The sequence below is a fragment of the Motacilla alba genome, chromosome 2 (genome assembly GCF_015832195.1).
Source record: "Motacilla alba alba isolate MOTALB_02 chromosome 2, Motacilla_alba_V1.0_pri, whole genome shotgun sequence".
NCBI classification, from domain to species: Eukaryota; Metazoa; Chordata; class Aves; order Passeriformes; family Motacillidae; genus Motacilla; species Motacilla alba.
Genome location: NC_052017.1, coordinates 46970083 through 46990437, shown reverse-complemented (window position 1 = coordinate 46990437; position 20355 = coordinate 46970083). Strand labels below are relative to the sequence as shown.

The following is a 20355-nucleotide window of genomic DNA, read 5'->3' as shown; positions in this document are numbered from 1 at the left end:
AGTCAAACTGCATCATTCTTGATACTCCTTTGATCAGGAATTCTGACCTTTGTGCAGGTCCAGAACCTCCATCACCAAACCTGCATGGCCTGAGGAAAACCATCCCACCTGGCCTTGTAAATGATTCATGACAGAAAGGGACACATAACAGCTCCATCAATTCATACAGAAAGAATGGCAGTATTTTCACCTAAATACAATTCTAATATAAAAACAGCAGTCCAAGCCCCTGACTATTGTGGCATACACAGGACTAGCTGCAGCCATGAATCAAAGCTGTCTTTGTCCAAGGAAAATAACAACAGGAAAGCAAGTAGCAATTGCCTTCATTGGTTTGGTTCGATTTTAATCAAACCCAAGTCACTTTTAAATTTCCAGAATTGAGGAGGCTACTCAGCAATGGGCTTCTGAAGACATGTTCTTGAATTAAGCTAATTAGTCAAGTGACTAACACATGTTCCTTCAAATCACCCCATTGGGAAGAAAAAAAATAAAAAAGAAAGTGCTGTGGATTTAATAAATTTGTTCATGCAGAGCAAAGAAATTAAACACAGCCAGCAGCAGCACTGTGGTCAGCCTGGACTTGGGCACAAATACCTGCAGGCAGTCCTGTCTACCCCAGGATGGGCATCAATAGCCTGAACTGCGAGGCTCGCCCTTGGCAGCAGGGAATCATCACCTGCAGTTTTCTAGCACTTCCCACTGTGTAGCTTCCTAGAGGTTTACAGAATGACAGGCAAGCCCGTCAAGCAGGCAGGAGGTGTAGCGGGAGCACTGCCTTCTTCTCATGGTTTGATGAGTCTTGATAGACCCTTGATGCTGAGTTTTGCAGGGACTGAGCATGGTGCTGCTCCAGCACCTCTGCAGAGCCTTTCAAAACTGATCCCCCCAATCAGAGGCACTGGCAGGTATTTTAGCATGATGTCCTGCAGGAGAGGTGCTCCAGAGGAGGCAATCTCCATGGCTTTGCACCCTCTGCCCAGCATGCAAATTCCTCATTGAGGGCTGAAAAGAGTGGCTTTACCTTTTGGGAGCCATCTCCAGGTACTTGATGGCTCCCCAGTGGTGCTGCTGAGCAGAGCAGCTCCCTAGGAAAGTCATCTTGAGGGAGCAAGCAGTTGCTGATGTTGCCAGCATCCCTATGGTGTGTGAGCTCTTCACACCCCATGCCAGGTCCAGGAGATTAAAGGTGACTCCTTTGCATCCCATCATTGCTGGATGGGGCTGAAGCTGTGCATTCCACACTGTGAAGAGAAGGAAGGCATGTCTGTAATTGCTTGGTTGGCCAAGTTCCTGATGGCAATTAGTATCTTAGTGCTACTGACACCACCTTGTCCTACCAGCCGCAAATCAGGGCACCCAATATGCTGTAGGAGCACAATTTTATGCTATATATTGAAAAAGAAAAATATTATGGTATGGTAAGGTGAGAACTTTTAGATGTTTCCCATTTATTAATGGATTCATAATTCTCTGGCAGACAGATTAGTGCATTAAAAAGGTGTTTTGCAGCATCTTGAACATGCTAGTGAAAGTCCATTTCCATTGGCCCCCTTTACAGTTTTCCAGCTTCTGAAGCCTACCACAGATTCCTGTGGGCAGTCATCCCTGTCTCCCACGGTTCTTTGGTAATGCTCTGTGTCTTTTTCCAGCACACACTATCTCTTTTTGGGAGATAAGTATGCTTATCTTCAAGAAAGGAACTGCATTAGCAAGGTAAGAGAGGATTGGATTCTACCATTGGAATGAAGATAATTAATATTCATCTCTGAAAGACAGAGGTGGATGTGAGGATGATAAAACTGGTGTGCAAGACTGGAGCAACTGGTGCTGAATAACTCATGAAGAGGATCCTGGGATTTAGTAATGACATTGGAAAATTTAATTTCTTGCATGAACCGTTCCCTGAAAACAGAGAATAAGGTCCCATCAATTCCCCCTGGTATGAGCACAAAGAATAGCTCCCAGCAGTCTGTCACACTGGGGACAAATTCAGGATTAATAGATGTGGTTTGTGTTGGCCTGTGCCATGCCTTCCTCATTGTCCCCTGAACCTCCAGGGGATGGGAATGTCTTATTAATTAATTCTCTTAATTCAAGCACCTGTGACTGATTTATTCTCAGTCTAGGGTCTGATCCTGCAGGGCAAGAGCTGACTTTGGTGAGGTGCACTGCTTTCCAAATCCCCAGCAGAGGAAAATTACTGGATTTTACACTGAAGCGTAAGCAGCAAGAGTATTTGAAAAATCTCTGCCCGCTTTTCCCCAGTGTAGCTAAGACATGGCATTTGTTACTCATTGGTGCTACAGACTCACAACTCAGCCAAAATTCACCTTCTAGGGATGTATGTGTACTTGGTTTCATCCATGGGTGACAGCATGATCTGGAAGAAGAGGGGAGAAAATGATGTCAGGAGGAGAGGAGGATTTTGCTGTTCAAGGAGGCAGGGGATGAATCATCCTTCTCACAGAGATGTGGTCTTTTGCCAAAGGCTTCAGCCACTAGCTCTTTCAGCTTAGTGTGCTCTGTCCTCAGCTCTGCTGCAGTGGCCAGCCTGCTTCTAATGCAGGAAACAGTTTGTCCTGGGAACAGTCCTAGCAAGTGCATGCATGCCCACTTCAAGGGCAGGCTGACATTGTGGTCTCATGCCTCTCTTTCAGGTGGTACCACAGCACGGGGTTATACCTGGGAAGCTGAGGGGCCAAGCAGTGGACACACAAATGGAGCTAGCAGCCAGGGTTTGGTGGTCTCTGGACAGAGAGGTCAGTAGGTGTGATGGATAGGCCATTCAATGGGTCACAACACCTTTCCCACTCGCAGCTGAATCACCAAAGAAATAAATGTACTCAAACAATCGGGCAATATTTTAAAACGAACATTTACAATAAGCCCATGTCCTGCTGAGATATTTTTCTTTAGTCAAAAGGAAAAAGAATGTGCTCCTTTTTTTTTTTTTTCCTTTCCCCATTAATGTGATAGAAGAAATGTCTTTCCAGATAGGAGTCTTTTCTGCCAGGATGTATCTGGTGTGTGTGCATGCATGCGTACACGTGGAATTTTCCTTTGGGAAAAAAAACAGACAGTAATTCTGCCTGTCTCACTGCCCATCTCTAAAAATGCTGAAATCCAATATTTATGTTACAGTAGGATTGTTCAGTGGTGTGTCCCAAGTGCTCCAAGCAGAAATGAGCAGCTTTAAGGAATGGTGAAAGTCTTAGCTACCTGTGTACTGGGAAAATGAAGCATTCAGGTAAATATAGTATATGGCTTCTGTTGGAGGGATTATTCTCTCTCAGAAATGCCTTATGAGAGAGCTACAATTTGAGGGGAAGCTCTAAACATGTGTTCTACCAGATGGCTGGAGTGGAAAGACAGAAAGCACCACTGAAAAGGCTGAAGACCCACCACTCATGCCCTGAAGGCCAGTGTTACCATCTGAGTGACCACACTATGCCAAGAAGAGCAAAGTACAGAATTAAGGTGAGAATGGAAAGATTCCATGACATGCTGATTTTATAAGCAGTGTCAATCAGCAGGTCAAATTTTAATTAAGTCTTGGGTTGTGACATCACAGCTATTCAGTATTTTAAATTTTGCCACATCTTTTTGGAGGCATACAGCTGGAAATCATACTGGCCTGTTCCTTCTATAAGCAAATCCAAAACAGCACCTCAGACAGCCCATCTTCACCTGTGTCCTTCTTTATCTTGGTGAGAGGAAGGGACTGATTCATTTTTACCTCTGTACTGTAATCTCACAACATCAGATAAGCTTTTCTCACACCATCAGCCTCCTTTCCTATGGCCTATTTGCTCATCCTCTGCTCTGGGGGGATGAAAACCACCTTGAGACAGCCTGAATAACAGCTCAACAGCAGTGTGCAGGACACACCCACACAGCCCACATCTCTAGGGCAAGGGAATGCACCTCTGGCTTTGTCTCCTGGTGTTCTCCTGAGAGCTACAGCTAAGCATGGGAGGAGTTGTTGTGGTACAAAGCATCTTCCCTCTTGCATCCTTGGTAGAATTGTTTGGCATCCTCTGAGGGAAACAGACCCACTGTGCTAAGGGAGCCCTTTAGTGAGGTGGATCCTTCTCAGGGATGCTGGGGAGTACCAAGGATGCAATCCCAAGTTTGTGTACTGGCAAAGTTGGCATTTGGGAGCCCATGGAGCAGTTGGCACTCTTGGTTGGAGCAGGTTCAAGTCCTTTTTCTGAAAACACAAGCAGACACCTGATAAATATGGGCAGAGAGTTTTAGATAAAAGTTACTGCTTACCTTCATCTGCAGTGACTGTAGTTATTTTTGCTAATCATCAAAAGAAACTGGATGTAGGATTAAAGCAAAGGAATTATCTAGGCACATGAATTATGAATTTTGCATCATGAATTATTGCCTAAAATAGTGTGATGCACTAAATACATCTAGGGCAAGTGTTCTTTAGATTTGAAAGACTGGAAAGGACACCAGCTTCAGGGAAAAGAAAGTTTCTTTCTTTATCCTAAAAACAAAACAAAAAAATAAAACAAACCAAAAAAACTAAACAAAAAAAAATGGGCAACTTTCCTTTACCTATTTGGCATCTAATAGTTTCTAAACTCTTTATACAAGTTTTGCCACAGTGACGTTGTTGGGTCTTGGCTGCTCATCTTGAAAGGCTTCCCTGGGATTTGATTTTCAGAAGGTTGGTGGTAAGCATTTGCCAAAACCCATCTGTAATCGGGGAAATGGAGAACTAAAAACTGAGACAACAAAACCCAGATGGTTATTTTTGGGCAGAAGCATGACTCTCTGTATCTCTTCTACCTCTTCTTACTTCCTCATTGCTAAATGCCAGAAGCTTGCAGTGTGGCACCATTAAAATTTTAACCAATTTTCATGGTTTTCACATCAGAGCTTTGGGGCAGGGGACTTCCTTTCTGGAGGGCATTCAAGGAGTTTGGCTACAGAGGGTGAAAAGGGGAAAGGGTTCACTAGAAGAAAAACATTGGTGAGCACTAGATACCCCAGATCACTGGATAGCTGCATAAATCACTTTTTTAGCCTGGCTTGAGGTCTGAGACTTACCCCACTTGGTGTTAACACAGCCTCACTGATGGGACATCTGCTTGTACACTGTTACTCATTTCTGCCCCAGCCTAAAAAGAAACTTTGGTCTACTACCATTCCAGCTTCTAGTACAAAATGGAATTCTCTATCTTGCACATTATCTTTTATCTGGACATTTCCCAACACCATTATCACTGTATTGCTTGGAGGCAAGATTATTCGGGCTTCCTGCTGGGGACCTGCAGCATCTCTGCTGCACAGAGCAAAGCACACACAGAGACTGCAAAAAGAGCTGTTTCCAATATGCATGGACTAGATTTGGGCATACTCACATATACAATTATTATAATTTCTGCTTCCTGAAAATCATTTCTTGGCATCTGATCGTTGCTGAAAGTGGCTGTGAAGGTGACATGTTGCTTGTGTTAAATTCAGAGCTCAGAGATCTCCAGAACATACCTGTCCTCTGCTGTATGTGATGGGGATCTGGTGAAAAATGAGAGACTTGCTGCTGGGGTGCCTATCTGCTACCTTTTTGTGAGACTGAGAGAGCTGCATTTGTTGTTTGGTCCTCAAAATGCATTTCCACTTACTCATTCTTCCAGAAGTGATGAAGAGGTGCCCTTTTCCTTCAGGAGGTATAGTTTGGGGGGTGAAAGTCACTCAGTCCCCACTTTGTTATCTTCCGTGCATAGTGTTAGAACAAGATGTCTACTCAGATATTTTCATTTTGAGAAAATACTCCAGTGAAGAGGAAGGAGTTTTTTTGGAGTTTATTTAACACCCTCAAGCTTTGTTGCTAATTTAGTTGGTAGCTTTAAATATGCGCAAACTGGGTATTTAGCTGAGCCTAAATGATGAATGGTGGCAAAAAAGTTACAGGGAGAAAAAAATACACAAATACTCCAGTGTTAATTTGTTTTCTACGCCAGGAAGATGGGGGAGATACTACTTCTGTGTCACACTCCAGTAAAACCTTGCTGTTACGTTACAGGGTAACATTCCTGAGTCCTCTTCTTTCTTTTTATCATTTTGTTGTAAAGCATTTTACATTATTTAGGCAAAGAAAAGAGAATTCCTAGTGTGGTGTCCAGCAGCTTGATTTAAATACAATTTAAAAAAAAATTAAAAGGAAAAAGGGTCAGGAAAGCCTGAACCATGCTTTTTCATGGCTGTGGACATTCTAGTGCAGAAAAAGGAAGTTGGTCCAGCATCACCAGGCTTGGAATCCTTCATCAGGGAATACAGATGGATTTGCAAGGCAGATTGTTGCCTGCTCATTTTTTCTGAACAATTTAGTTGGGTAGATTTTGCTAAAGCCTGTGCCTATACCCCTCGTATTTAAATAACCTTGTACTGAGCATATATCAGAGTTCAAAAAGGATTCAATAACTCATTGAAATATATTACAGCTCTTTTTTATGCATCCAGAGCAAGAGCAGAAAGACGTCAGAAAGGTATTATAAGAGAGTGAACATTTATCTGAAATGCTATTTATATTTCATTGAATTGGCTGAAAAGGACTGTGGAAGGCCAATAATGAGTGAGGGAGGCAGGCAGCCATCCCACTGTGCATGAAGGATGGTGTCTTGATGGATGATTTAATGACTGCAACGTGTGTGGAGGGGCCAGAGACCAGGCAGCTGACCAGGCAGAAATGTTCTGTGTTTAAGGCACAGCTTAAATGGGGGAAGAAGAGTGATGCAGTGCCTGCTTTCCCCCTCACTAACAGTTTGATGGTCCTTGTGCTACTGGTTTTGATTCTCATGGGGCCATTCCTCATTGTGAAGGCAGGAGTCATGCCCGCCTTCTCCAGGTTCAAGTCTCTTCTGGGATGAATTAATGCGTCAGATTTGCATCAAGCCCCAGCTGCTCACCTTTTATACATCCCTCAAGAAGGGGCCTGAACAAATGCTGCTGTGTTTGACAAAGTATTGTCTCTAATACCCTAATTTCTGGAATGGGACAGAAAAGAAATGAAAATACAGCTCTGAGTCTGAAGCTAGAGGAAAAGGCAAAGGTAGAGGAAAGAGGTAAATCTGTGGGATGCCCAGACAGGGTAAGGAAGCAGAAAAGATTAAAGGTGTTCTGAATAGAGAGCCATTTTGGAGAGGCATGTTTCTGCTTTATGGTCAGGTGGCTATGAATAGTGGTAGATAAAAACAGCTGCCCTTGTCATCTTCTTGTATATATGCAAGTCTAAACCATCAGTGTCAGATATCAGCATAAAATCTGACACAAGTGAAAAGACAGACAAGTGCAAACAAACCCTCCATGAATTTTCAGTGATAGGACTAGGCAAATTGTGACAGAAGTTTAAACTGAGTATTAGGAAAAATTTCTTCATGGAAAGCATTGGAACAGGCTGCCCAGGGAAGCAGCTGAGTCACCATCCCTCGAGGTATTTAAAAGATGTGTAGATGTGGTGCTTAGGGACATGGTTTAGTGGTGGATTTGGCAGCACTGGGGTAACAGTTGGACTTCATTATCTTAAAGGTCTTTTCCAATCTAAATGATTTTATGATTCTGTGATCTGAAAGGTGAAATGTTAAGGGCTGACTTCATGCCTGACTTTGTCTTGTCTGTATAAGACTAGATTACCAGTGCAATCTTTACTGACTGCTACATCACCCTCATCTTCTTGGATTAGAGGCTGTATGTTCCTCCAAGTGGTTTGAGTTCTTTTATATAGCCTGACTTCTCTAAAGAGCATGAAGGCTCTGTACATGGCTGGCTGGCCAGTGACTTGCCTAATCAATATTTGAAAAATCAGCCTGTACTGCCTCTTCATATTCACCTATGGATGATGGATACTATTCCTGAAAGGCTTTTTTGGAGGGAAGTTGTCCAGCGCAGCTGCGGGTCATTTATTATCAAAGCAAATCAGTGAAACATCTATTTAAAGAGACCAAAAGTACACAACAACCCCCACCCTGTTATTGAATAGCAAAGTGCCACCACAGTACGTATGTTGTAGAGATCCCATTTCTGAGCACATAAGTCCCAGTACAAGCCTCGATCAATATGTTTAAATAATCTTGTGAACTTCGGTATGTGCTAAAAATGCTTGCAGTGACATTCAGTACTGTTTCCTAGCCCAAACACTGGGAATAATTATCTTTTATTGGCACCTGTTCTGTGCTGAGATTAAGAGGATGGCGAGCTGCAATTCTTTATTTGCATTACTGGAGGAAAGCTCAAATGGAACTAATATAATCAAACATTTATTTTTCTTCTTCTTTGATGTTGTATTGTTCCCCTTTTAAGTGCTTACAACCTGACAGCATCTGGGGCAAGCTTTTGCCCTGCCACCCTCCACCACAGCTTCATCAGCACTAAACTGGGAGCCTGATAGGGGGTTGCATTTCTGACAAAACCCAATGCAATAGCATTAGTGCTGCAGGGGTCGAAGCAGTAGACGGGATTTTGGCTTGCCCAGTGGGTTACTAGCTATTTATGGCAAGGCAATAATCACACTGAGCTGGTAATGCTTGGATCTCACTTTTCTGGGATTTAAATGAGTACCCAAACTGCAGGACATCAGAGAGTCTGTCCTAGGCTTCCTGACTTGTATTTACAGCTGGCTCTGAGTGACTCTCTTATCTAAAGCCTCTAACAAGTCTTCCAGTGATATTGCCACACTCTTTTGCTCCTTATTGCCAGAGTTGAGGGCTTGGGCTATTTTTGTCTAGATAATAGCAAGAATTAGGTCTGCTTTAGATTGGAGAAGGCCCACAGCTGTGCCCACCAAACTTGAACTGCAAAATCTATGCTAGTAAGATTACTTCTGGATTTGTAGGGTCATCTGTACACAGTAAGAACACCACAGCCAGGTTTGTTTTTCTGCACTGGTATCAAACAACTAAGGAAATGTACTGCATCAACAATAATCACAGAGTCATAGAATAATTTCGTTTGGAAAAAAAAACTTTAAGATCATCAAGGTTAACTGTTAACCCAGCACTGTCAAGTCCACCACTAAACCCTGTAAATCACTCTAGGGCTCCTTACAGGCAGTAGTGAGAAATACACTTTGAAGATGCACTTCATCTGGTCTCCACTTTGCAAAAAGCCATCTTTAGTAGAAAATCCAAATCCCCCCCTTTTGTCAACCCTAACAGCCAGACCTTCCCAGAAGTGCACAACCTGCACAACAACTGTGCAAGGTGACGTGGCTGTATTTTTCATGGGTTCCCTGTTTGAAAGCCTTAAGAGGTTTGTTCCTGCATTTTGTTGTATCCAAACTGAAGTAATGTCAGTGATTTACTATTTTTCTAAGAGTGCAGATATCAACACCCTTGCAAGCTGGGACAATTAATTCCATTAAAGGTGGCAGAATAAAGGATAATCATCTCAGCTACAGCATGGCAATAACTTGGAAGAAATTTTTGGATATGAGTGTAAGAAAATACTGGTTTAAATGCTTTCCCTGCAGCTTTGAATGACAATGAGATGGAGAGACTCTGAAATAGACACATAACTTGAACTGCAAGCAGCAACTGATAAGGAAACTGGGGCAGAGGGAATGACTCAGTTGGCTGTGGTGCAGCCACAAATCCACATGGGGCTCTGGAAATGTTCATTCGTGCCAGTGATAATGCACCAACCACAGAGATGCTTATGACAGTCAGAGAAATTTGGAGAGCAGTAATAAAAAATAACCAACGCAAGAAACCACTGGGAACTTCAGAGTCAAAGGGCACAAAGGACAACGTTTTGAAAATAAAAGGAAGAAAAGGGACTGAGAGGATCTTTGATCTAAAGGCTTCTTCCTGCAGGTTTTATCTCTCCAGACACAAAAATACAAGGCTTATATCTATTCCCTTAAGAACTGAACAGCACATCAAAGAGGAAAGAAAGGGAGAGAAAACCTTCCAAGATAACATTTAATCACCATAAAAATGCATGCATGAATGTGACAAAGAGAAAAAAATGCGCACATCTAAAAAATCAATATGTAAAAGAATCTAACCAAACAGGAAAAAATTGCATTAATGTGTGCAGTGACTTGGACAGAATAGGTTAGATAAACATACACTGCCAGCTGATCTCCTTTTGTAAGATAACTACTTCATATTTCTTTTTTCAACTAAGTGGCCTCTAATCCTGACAGATGACAAATTAATTCTTGCTTGTCCTGTTTTGGGCCTTCATTGAAGTATTTTCCATTCTCTGTTCTTTTCGATGGCTTTTTCCAATGTATTTGCTGTATACATAAACAGATATTTAGGGACCCATTATAGAGAGCAGCATTGAAACTCACCTCATCCTTGCACCTCATTTCACAGTTCTAGTGGCAATCACGTATTGCTCCCTACAGGGAAGGGGTGACTCTTAAATTGTGTTCAAGACCTTACTCAGAAAATCAGAAACCCTAACTCAGTTCCATTGCATCTCTATCAGGGGCAGCAAAGATGGAGGCTGATACTGTACCTGTCCCTTAGCTGATTTGGCATCACCACACAAACCAATGTACGTTAGGTGTCAGGAACTCCTATGGAAACATGAGAAATGGAGAAGTGTTGTGGGTCCTCCCAACTCCAGAAACCACACTCCCACACTGGGATCAGCCTAGAGGATTGTATTTCTTCACCAGCTACACATGTACCCTAACACTGCTCTGCCATTATTGAAATTCAGGCTTGTCTTTGCATGTTTTGCCTCAGGTTTTGGCAGCCATCACATGTGCAAGTTTCTCTCAGCTCTGCTCAAACTAAGAGAGGTTTGAGGGTGTGGATGGAGTGCTTGGGCCGGGAGTTACATTGTGGGGCATTCCATGGGCCATTAGCCCCTGCGGCATCTCTGGTGACCCCCAACCAAAGCCTTCCCCTACATGATGTGTCCCCCACACGTCACACTTGTTACTGGCCTGTACATGGGGATATGGTAACTGAGATTTAGCTCTGGGGACCCCTACATGTGCTAAAACTCCCAAAAAACATAGACTGTATCAAGCTGGGTGAGCTGAGCAAGACCTTCAGTGTGTTCTGGCATCCTGAGAGCAAATACAGAGAGCTGCAGGACTTTCCTTCAGAGCAGAATTTAACCAAAACCCTACAGAGTAATGTGCGTCCCTCCTTATCTGTGTGCTGAATGGAGGGAGCTGTGGGGCCTCCCATTTCCTTAGCAGGAAGCAGCAGCGGGTGGGCCAGGGTATACCATAGATGTGCATGTGTGTTTATTTATGCATATATTATCACTAGTCCAAATTCAACTGACTCTGTGTCTTCTGCCTAATAGCAAGTGAATGACTGTGGAGCTGGGTTATTTCAGGCCACTGAGGGTTTCCCATCTGCAAGAGGTGGTGAACTCACGGCACCTCTGGCTCTGCGCTGTCCTTGCCTCCTCTTCAAAAGCCACATGTGGAGATTCAGAGAGACAAAACGTTGACTGCGTTCTCAGCGCTATTTAGATGAGTAATGCTGCAGGCAGGTACCTAGTGGGGTGTGCAGGAGCATTTCTGCAGCGTTCATTCCTCCACCCACTTGGCTCTCATGGTCACCAAAGGCAAGTGTCAGGGCTCTGAGGCATTCATAGGCTATAACAACCCTGAGCAGCCCCACCTGCCCTGAGAACCCACCTGAACTACACTCCTCTGCCACCTGGCTGGACCTGCTGCAAGCCCAGGTTGCAAACACATTGAAAAAACAATAGAGCTGAGGAGACAAAGATAGTCAAAAGCTGTAGGGTGACCCTGCCAGACCTTTGGGGCAGGGGACACCCCAGACACCACCTCTCTGCACCTGGGGCTTTTCAGAGGGCAGAGGTCCCTTTGCTCCAGCTCTCATATACTTTGTTTCTAGGCAGGCTGCATCTCCTTGGTCATCCTTGACCTAGGTCTGCTTCTCTGACTTGGGTGTTGTGCATAACCTAATGGAAACATTTATGATCAAACCTCTTCCTTTGGGACAGGTCTAATTTGTTTTTTACCTCCCATTAACATCATTTATGCACTTACTAAGATTAAAAGGCAACATCAAGTGCTCCTCCACTCCTGTACCAAGACAGCTTTAGGTCTTAATGTGCCAGAGACTTGGAAGTAATATAAAATCTGCTTAGCAAAAGGCAGGATTTGCTATCTGATTTGAGTGGGAAGAAGAAAGATTTCACACTGGTCTGGGGAGGGGCCAGTGGCGGGGGTTCACCTTCCCAGCTGGCCTCCAAATATAAGTATGCAAATCCCTCATTTCTGACCAGACTGCTTATTTTAAAAGCTTTGGGGCCTTTTTTCTTCAATTGGTTTAAGTGCTTGACTAACATGTAAGGTACAGTGCAAAGCAGCTCAGTGTTACACGCAGAGTTATCTCACCGCTCTTTCCACAGGCTAAAATGAAAGAAAATAACACAGCTGATTACAGGCTTGAGCTACATGCTTTGCAGGTTTACATGCCTGGGAGCAGCTTGGGATCTATCTCTGTACTTTATAAGTGCCGTTGTTTTGCTTTGTGTTTTGCAATAGATATAAAGCAGAAGCCATTCCAGAGACCTCTCTGCTAGGAAGGTTTTTCTTGCCTATTATTAGCACTCTGCTTTTGCAGCAAGCGCTCATGAGCCAATATGCAGAGTTTTAAAGGACTTCAAAGTGTCATTGGGAACCAAGTGATATGTGTGTTAAAAAGGGTTTAATGGAGCTGCAGTCGCTGTAGCAGTGTCTTTTTATAGCAAGTTTTTACAGCGTTAAGAAAAACATCCTGCAGATTTCAGTAGGATTGGCATATGGATAAGGTACTTTGCACTATGATTTTTGTTTATCTGCTCTTAAAAAAAAATAAAGGAAAACAGCGTTGCTAGCTATAGGGAGAATGATAAGCAGAAACAGTTTTGCAAAAGTCAGGCAACAGCTATTACCTTCACTTTGGGTTTAATTATTTTTATATTTTTCAAAGGAAAGCATACATTTGAAAGCAAATGGCTTGGCTTAAAGGATGGAAATACAGAGTGATTTGTATTCACGTTGAAGATTTTATAGTCTTTTTTTTTTTCCCCCAGAGCCACTGGATTATATCATCATTAGCACAAGGCAAATCCTCCTTATTAAAGTGGAGGAAAACTTTCTGAGACCATCTTTAAAAAGTCATAGGGGGGCTCCCAAGGAAGGAAGTGGTTTGCAAAAAACACATTAAATACTGAAGCAGATCTGATCCATGTGTGATCATGTTGGTCTGCAGGAACTGGCTGGAAATTGCTGGCTTTAATACCTTCTCTAGTTTTTCTTTTTACAACACTATTTATAAGTCTCTTTTAACTATTCCTGAGAAGCATGTAGGGTTACTTTATGACACAGGCTCCTCATCGTCCTTTAGAAACCCATGTCATTGGCCTGCCCACTTCTGAAAGAGACAGACAAGGAATCAAAAGGAAAGACGTGTACCTATGGCCCACTGTGAGGGGAAAAGACTTGCCCAGGTTTATACAAAAAGAGAGGCAGAGCAAGGACACAGCATTGTCCCTCCAGTGCCTCAGTCCTAAACTGCCTCCTTAAAGCCATCCTTGCAACCACAGAGTCTGTGATGTAGCTGTTTGGACTTGTTCCACCTCTGAATTCACATAATTTAAACATGTTTTACTCTGCTTTTGCTTCAGGCTGGGGAATGACTGGTTTATGCCTTGTCTGAGGGATTAAAAAAAATAGAGCCAGGGAAACCTTTAGTTGTTGTGACTGCCAAAGCAGGAACAGCACAGGATTTCTCAAGGCTCTCAGGCAGCTGGGGGCTGCAAGCAAATGTGCTCAAAGCTGATGAGAGCAGGGGTTCAGCTCCCAGTGCTACCCTCACACTGGCAGTTGTCTCCCATCCCTATGCCTCGGTCCCAGCAGAACCAAAGCCCTGGCAAAACCCCAGCACGGCAGCCCCGTCCCTCCCAGCCCTGCAGCTCCGTCTTGAGCAGCTTCTTTCATTTTTCAGGCTCGGTCCTCACGAACGGAAACCTTGGTCAGAAATTTTACAGAGGCAGCCAGAGAGATACTTTCTTTCTTTTCTGCGGAGGAGGGCAGAGCAGTGACGGCACAGGGGGAAGGGTTTGTAGAGTTGTTTTTTTCTTTTTCCCTTTTTGCAACACTAGTTGTTCAGGGGAGTGTCTTGTGTTATTAATGCTGAGTGGCTCTGGCAACTCCTGTGGTTCAAGGTCGTTAGTCATCCGCTGTTACTGCAGGAGACACCGGAGCGCTGAGCCAGAGCTGGTCATCCAGCCCTCTTGGTCCTCCCAGGCCAGCAGGTTGGGCAGAGCTGCACATGGGGCAGCGGGGTCATGTGGGGGTGTGGAGAGCAGCCTGGGGCCAGGGTCTCAGGGGCATCCTCATGGCATGCCCAGGCCTGTGGGACCTGCTGGGTTTAATGGGTGGCAGGGCCTGGAGGGACTGAGGGGTCGGGAGAGCACCTGCGATGCGCGAGTGTGGGGTCCTCCACACACCCCATGAGAGGGTGGACGTCTCTGTCCCCATCTGGGCATCTGTCCCTGTGTTACCTATAGCTGCACAGGCACACCAGTCTCCTTCTCCTCAAGCTGCACCGATGCAGGATACTCCCTGAGAGTTAAGGGAATACAGGTCCACTTGCACCCTTCCTGCCTGATTTCTTCCTTTTTTACTTCCTTAGGATGAAGGAGTCTAGGCAAACATTCCTTAATTTATTCTGCATCCTCTGGCTCTTGCTGCTGCTGAAGACTGCCTCTTCCTCTCCTCTACCCCGTGGAAAAGACCCACGAGCCCCTTCGCTCCCCTTTGGGCTGTACAAAGGACACACCTGTGTTGGTATGTACCCAGGTTTTGTTTGCCTGCTGGACTAGTTCATTCCTTACTTCACTGGTGAGCTGAGAGTTGCTATTCACATCATAAATTGTTCCTTTATCTATTTCAACAGCTGTACTGCAAAATACTTGTAGCCTTTGCTGAATCAGTCACTGAAGATTTTGCAAGGCCGTCATGGGATCTGGAATTATTTTATGATTTTGTTTTTGACTGGCTGCTTCCCAAAGTTCATGTTTTCGCTCTGCAGGAAATGGCATCTGAAAAGTTGGCTTTAATGCCTGCAGGTCTGGGATCTGGAAATAGGATGTTATGAGGTCCTAGTGTTTCTAAGGGTTCATGATGCATTTTGCTTAACTGGCAGGAAGGCACAGTTCCCTTCTGACTTTCCCAGGGTCTCCTCATTGATTTCAGTTCCTGGAAAACTATTATTAAGAGTGGCTGGTCCATACTTGGGCCAGAGGTCTTTGTGGTCTGAAAGATCATCTCTGGATAGCTGGGTTGCAAAGGCTGCTTCCTCACATTTCCTTTCCTTTTGGTGTGCACATGTGTCTGCATGACCCATACTGAACCGGGGCAAGTTGGCAACCCCCTTTTCATGTGACTTTAGTGACTGTGGTGATCCCCACAATACCTGTATCTGGGGGTAGGTATCCTACAGTCTCAGGTGGCTAAGTGATTCCCAGAGCAAGACTGGTCACACTAGAGTCACTGTAAACTGTGGATATCTCTGCACCAGAAATGCCCTTGGCTTGGCACTCTATATACCTAGGGAGATGTGGTAGCTTCTATTTTTTATGTGTGCAAATGGATATGTCTTATGCATACAATCAAATGCTGTACTTTGTCATCAGGAGGACTTGTTGATCTTACAGGCTTTTTTCAGCCTAAAAATTTCTGTGATTCCTTTAGTTTCCCAAGGCACCTTTGTGCTGGAAACATAAACCCTGTCACAGCTTTCCATCCTTCAGAAAGAAATAATTCTTTGCACTGTGGCTTGGGGAATACAGTTAGAAATAATAATCCTAAAGTTGATAAAAGCAGGTTTTTACTTCACTTCTGAGCCACCCACAGTACCCCTGACAGTTTTGGTGGGGCAGGGTGAATCAAAAGGAGAGCAGAGTCAGGGTGATGAGGGTATTCAGCCACCAGCCAGAACATGAGAACAGGAGGTGAAAAGCAGAAATGGCTGTGAGGGGCTGTCCTTGTTTGGGCTGGGAGCTAAGCAAGTGGTGACCGAGCAGCTGCCAGAGCTAGGGGAAGTGGTGTTGTTTAGTGGTGAGATCTTAAGGCAGCAACAGTTTTGGTGGCACAGGAAAGGCAGTGACTATGCTCATCTGTTGGATTTTTACACTGGTGGCTTTTAGATGTCAGGTTGGGAGCATTTTCTGCCCTTTCCATCCTGTTGACTCAGAAAAGTTCTAAATTTCACACATTGCATTGAACTTGCCTTGTGCAAGATAACATGTCCTTTTCTTCCCTCCTAAAGGGAGGAGAGCTGTGCTACCCCATTTCTGGGACCACTGTGCATCTCTTTGTTCAGGGAGGAGACATGAAAAGCATTGCCTCCCACAACTAATTTATCTTTCTGAAGTGTCCCTTTAGCTAAAAACATCCTTGTGAGCTCGACTCAGGACCCAAACAGACTGTGCCCACCTCTTGTACACCACAAGATAAAAGTGAAGTGTGGATAGTGCTAAAAGGGCATGAGCCAGCTTGGCAGGGAGGCCTGGTGGCTGCTAGCCCAGATGGCTGCCTCTGGGCTTTCACTGATTAGCTGCTCATTAGACTAACTCTTGAAAATACTGTGTCCCTTCATTTTTTTGAGCAGAAGGGGAAAGCACAGAGGAATTGATGGTTGCACTTGCCATGGCTTGGAGCAGGAGTAACGTCAGCTCTTGCATCTGATTCCATGACCAGCTCTCTTAGGAGCAGATAGTAAGGCAGGATCAGCTTGTGATTTCCTTCCAATACCTTGACCCCAGATACTTAGTTGGCTTAGTTTGCTGTCTGGGAAGGTAATGAGAAAGAGACATGAGTACTTCTTCTGTGTCTTCTTGCCCTTATAGATCAAGACCAAGATGATTTCATAGAATCAGAGAGTGATAGAATTGTTTGGGTTGGAGGGCACCTTAAAGATCCTGTGGTTCCATCCCCCCTGACATGGACAGGGAAGCTTCCACTTGATCACCTTGCTCAGAATCCCATCCAACCAGGCTTTGAATAGTGGAAGGGATGGGGCATCCACAGCTTTTTTGGGCAGCCTGTTCCAGTGCCTTCTCACTGTCATCATGAAGAATTTATTCCTTTAATCTTATCTAATTTTTTAACATGAGAAATTCCTATTGCTAAATGCATAGATTTCCTTGAAGCATTTTTTTTTCATGTAAGTTTAAACGTGTGGTCAGGTTTCTAATCTTTCAAAGTTATCTGCCTCGATTTTCTGAGGGAAATGAGGTGGCTGCACATTGAATTTCTGATCACTCCTGTGTACCACCTGCTTGATTGAGATTGCTATGTTAGTAGCCAAAGCCAGTCAGAAAGTGAATGCTCTTTCAGTAACAAAACCAAGAAAATATTTCCTATTAAGCCTTTCCACTGAGAGTATCACACTTCTTGAAGAAGTATGTGGAAATAATATGACAGGAGAGCAAAGTGCAGCTCTGGTACCTCCGTTAAATGTGATACAACTTGGTTGCTTCCTCCTTCTGTTCCCCTTTCTTGCAGCACTCCCTGGGTAGGCACCACCATCTGCCCCAGTATATTCCAGTCGTATTGGCGAAGCATTTGGGTAATTCAAGGGGCTTCCCTGCCCTTAGCAGATCCTGGGAAATGTATTTTGGGTACGCATCTATGTGCCAATATGGAACAGGGCTGGAGGAGAAAAGGGTGTGCTTCTGGTGAGGTTTAGACTGTGGTTTTATTCACCTTTGCAAACTGTAGAGAGAGTCACATCATTTTTTCTGCATTTTCCTGAAAAATGTAGCTGCTTCATTCAGAGAAAGGCTTTTCATAATTGACTTGACATACAAACAAAAACACTGGAGAGTTGTCACCTAAAAAGGGGTTTAATACTGCTGCATTTTAGAGTTACAGCAAAGAGGGGAAAAGCACCCAATAATAACCCTCCTAACCACAGGATCAGATGTAGTATACCTAAGCAATTCCTAACCATCTAAGATAACTGGTATGTAGCAGTACCTAACCACAACCAGATGAATGGCTTTTCTTTGGCCTTGTCACGAGAAAAACTTTCCCAGCATCTGACACTCTTTTTTCTCCATCAGTATTTCCTGTGTCCTCAGGCTGCTAAAATGCCACCATTTTGGCATTCTGTAAAGTCAGCTCAGGCCCTTCCTCTGGGTCTTCTGCACGCTTTGCACATGACATGTTTTTTTGGTTTTTCCTTATAGGAGGTAAAAGAGCTTTTCTAAGTTTTCCTACATGCAAAAGCCCATGCAGCTGTTTTCCTCCTGCAAAGGCAGTGAGGTTGTGTTCTGTGCGCATGTTTGGGAGCTACATGCTGAGTCTGGCTTTCCTTTCTGGGTTTGTTACTGATAGGCAGCATGGCTTAAGGGATTTATTTGGGATGAGACCTAAAAATCCTTTTGCTGGGTGCAGACTGACTGTTTCAGTGTGGCATCCTGAGAAAGAGATTGCATACTTTTCTCTCAAAAATTAGGCATGAATGAACCTTTCATATACTAAGGTCTTTACTTTCCCATCTTCCAAATGAGGAAAGTGCTGTCCATTTCAAAAGGCAAGCAAAGTTTTACTTAAGTTAATGTTAAGATACCCAAAGACAGTACAGTAACACTGGTAAACTGTTGAGACTGGTGTTAATGTTTTATCATTTTTCTACTGATCTTTAAAGCTTTTATTCAATTCCACCCTTACTTACCACAGAGTCCTTAAAGGTTTTTTTGCAAATTGCTCTGCTCTCTGGCAAAGGTGACTTCATCCACAGGTACCTGAAGCAACCTTAGGAAAGGCAGAAGCTGCTCTGGAGGATGCAGAAAGTTGGGGAGACACTGAAAGACAGATGGGAACTTCTGTATTCATCTCCCTTCAACATAGTAAGAAAGGGAATTTGGGAAATGACAGATTAGTCAGTTAAAAATCAAATCCTATAAAAATCCTGCAATAGTTAATAAAACTTTTTAAAAACATCTTTCAAAAGTAGTGTCAGATCAATCTAATTTTCTTTGCCAATGGGATAATGCCATGTAGACACGGGATAAGAAGCAGGTATTATAGCTGGACTTTAGTAAGGTTTTTGGCACTACCTCAGCACTAATCTTAGGCTTGAGAGATGTGTGACAGTGATTAAGCTTCTACAGGGCAGAACAAAACTGATGGGTAGCCTTGTTCAGAGAGTAATTACAAGTAGCTCACTCTTTAAGCAAAAGGATGCAAAAAAACAGGTCTTTCTTGGACTTCCCTTTTGAACATACTATCATTCTATATTTTCACTAGCCAGCATAATGAAATTTGTACTATTAAATTAATTCAGTTCATGTAAAGCTGAAATTGTTTGCAAGTAAAATGGAGGGCAGAATTAAATTCAAAACAAGCTTGACAACTTGGAGTACTTGCGTCTGAAAAGGTAATTTCAATACGGGAATGTTGAAGGCACTCACTTCAGCAGGAATAGTCAATGACACATACAGCAGAGGAGGAACAACCGGCTGGGTAGCATCCCTAAGGAAGATCATCTGGGCTTGTAGTGGCACAATGATGGCATGCTGTCACAGAGCAGGCACATGCGGCACGCACTGAGACGTGCGAACAGAAGTCAGCTTGCAAGACATGTGAAGTAACCTGTTACCTTTCTCAGCATTTGCAAAGCCCCAGAGGAATTTCTGCCTTCCCTTTTGGGGCTGTACATCAAAAATGATGCAGAGTGACAGGAGGTTTCAGAGAAAAATAAGCATAAGCTATAAAGGAAGAGTGAATAAATTAGAGTTAATTAGTCTAGAAAAGAAAAACTTGAGAAAATACATATCTGTCCGTGAAAATATTAAAGGCGTGATCCATTCTCCAGGTTCATAAGAGCTATGGCAAGAAGTAACAGAAATGGGTACTAGTGGGGACATTCAGGTTAGGAAGAGGATTTTCCCACAACAGTGATGAGTGAGAAAAGTAAGAAGTTCCTGAAATATCTGTAGAAGACTTTGTTTGATAGGTCTTTACAAACTGTGTTGGCCTTGTCCCTTCGGAACAGCCTAGATGGTTTAGATCATCTGTTGGGGCAGAGGTTTTGTAAGACCAGACCGGCATTTCTGGAGTTGTGTGCTGTGGCTGCAAGAAGCATTTGCAAAGAGCAGCATTTATTTTTTTTCCCCCCCCACAGCAGACTGCCCTGCTCTACTGACGATTAACTTTGGTTGCCCTTTTCAGAGCGAGGCATTTAGTCAGGGAGCCCTCAATAGAGCCAGACAGCAGTGCTCTCCATTTTCTCTGCTAGCAAGCAGAGATCCTGTGGGTCAGCAGCCAGAAAAGCAAATTTCCCCATCTTTGTGCTCGATATAATGCCATTCTCAGCAACCTTTGTGGGTCACCAC

The 20355-nt window shown here is 43.7% G+C and overlaps 1 protein-coding gene across 3 annotated transcripts in view; it reads left to right on the top strand.

Annotated features, from left to right (window-relative positions):
• The first annotated feature begins 13805 nt into the window (after window positions 1-13805).
• AOAH (acyloxyacyl hydrolase) overlaps window positions 13806-20355 on the top strand; it is a 74237-nt gene continuing 67687 nt past the window's right edge. For 2 of the 3 annotated variants that reach the window (XM_038127922.1, XM_038127920.1), the window contains exons 1-2: window positions 14123-14262; window positions 14643-14797. In XM_038127922.1, coding sequence (XP_037983850.1) covers window positions 14138-14262; window positions 14643-14797 — 280 coding nt within the window. In that variant the 5' untranslated portion in view covers window positions 14123-14137. Of the gene's footprint in view, window positions 14066-14122; window positions 14263-14642; window positions 14798-20355 lie in introns of those variants that run through there. The other variant, XM_038127923.1, reaches the window with a different exon arrangement.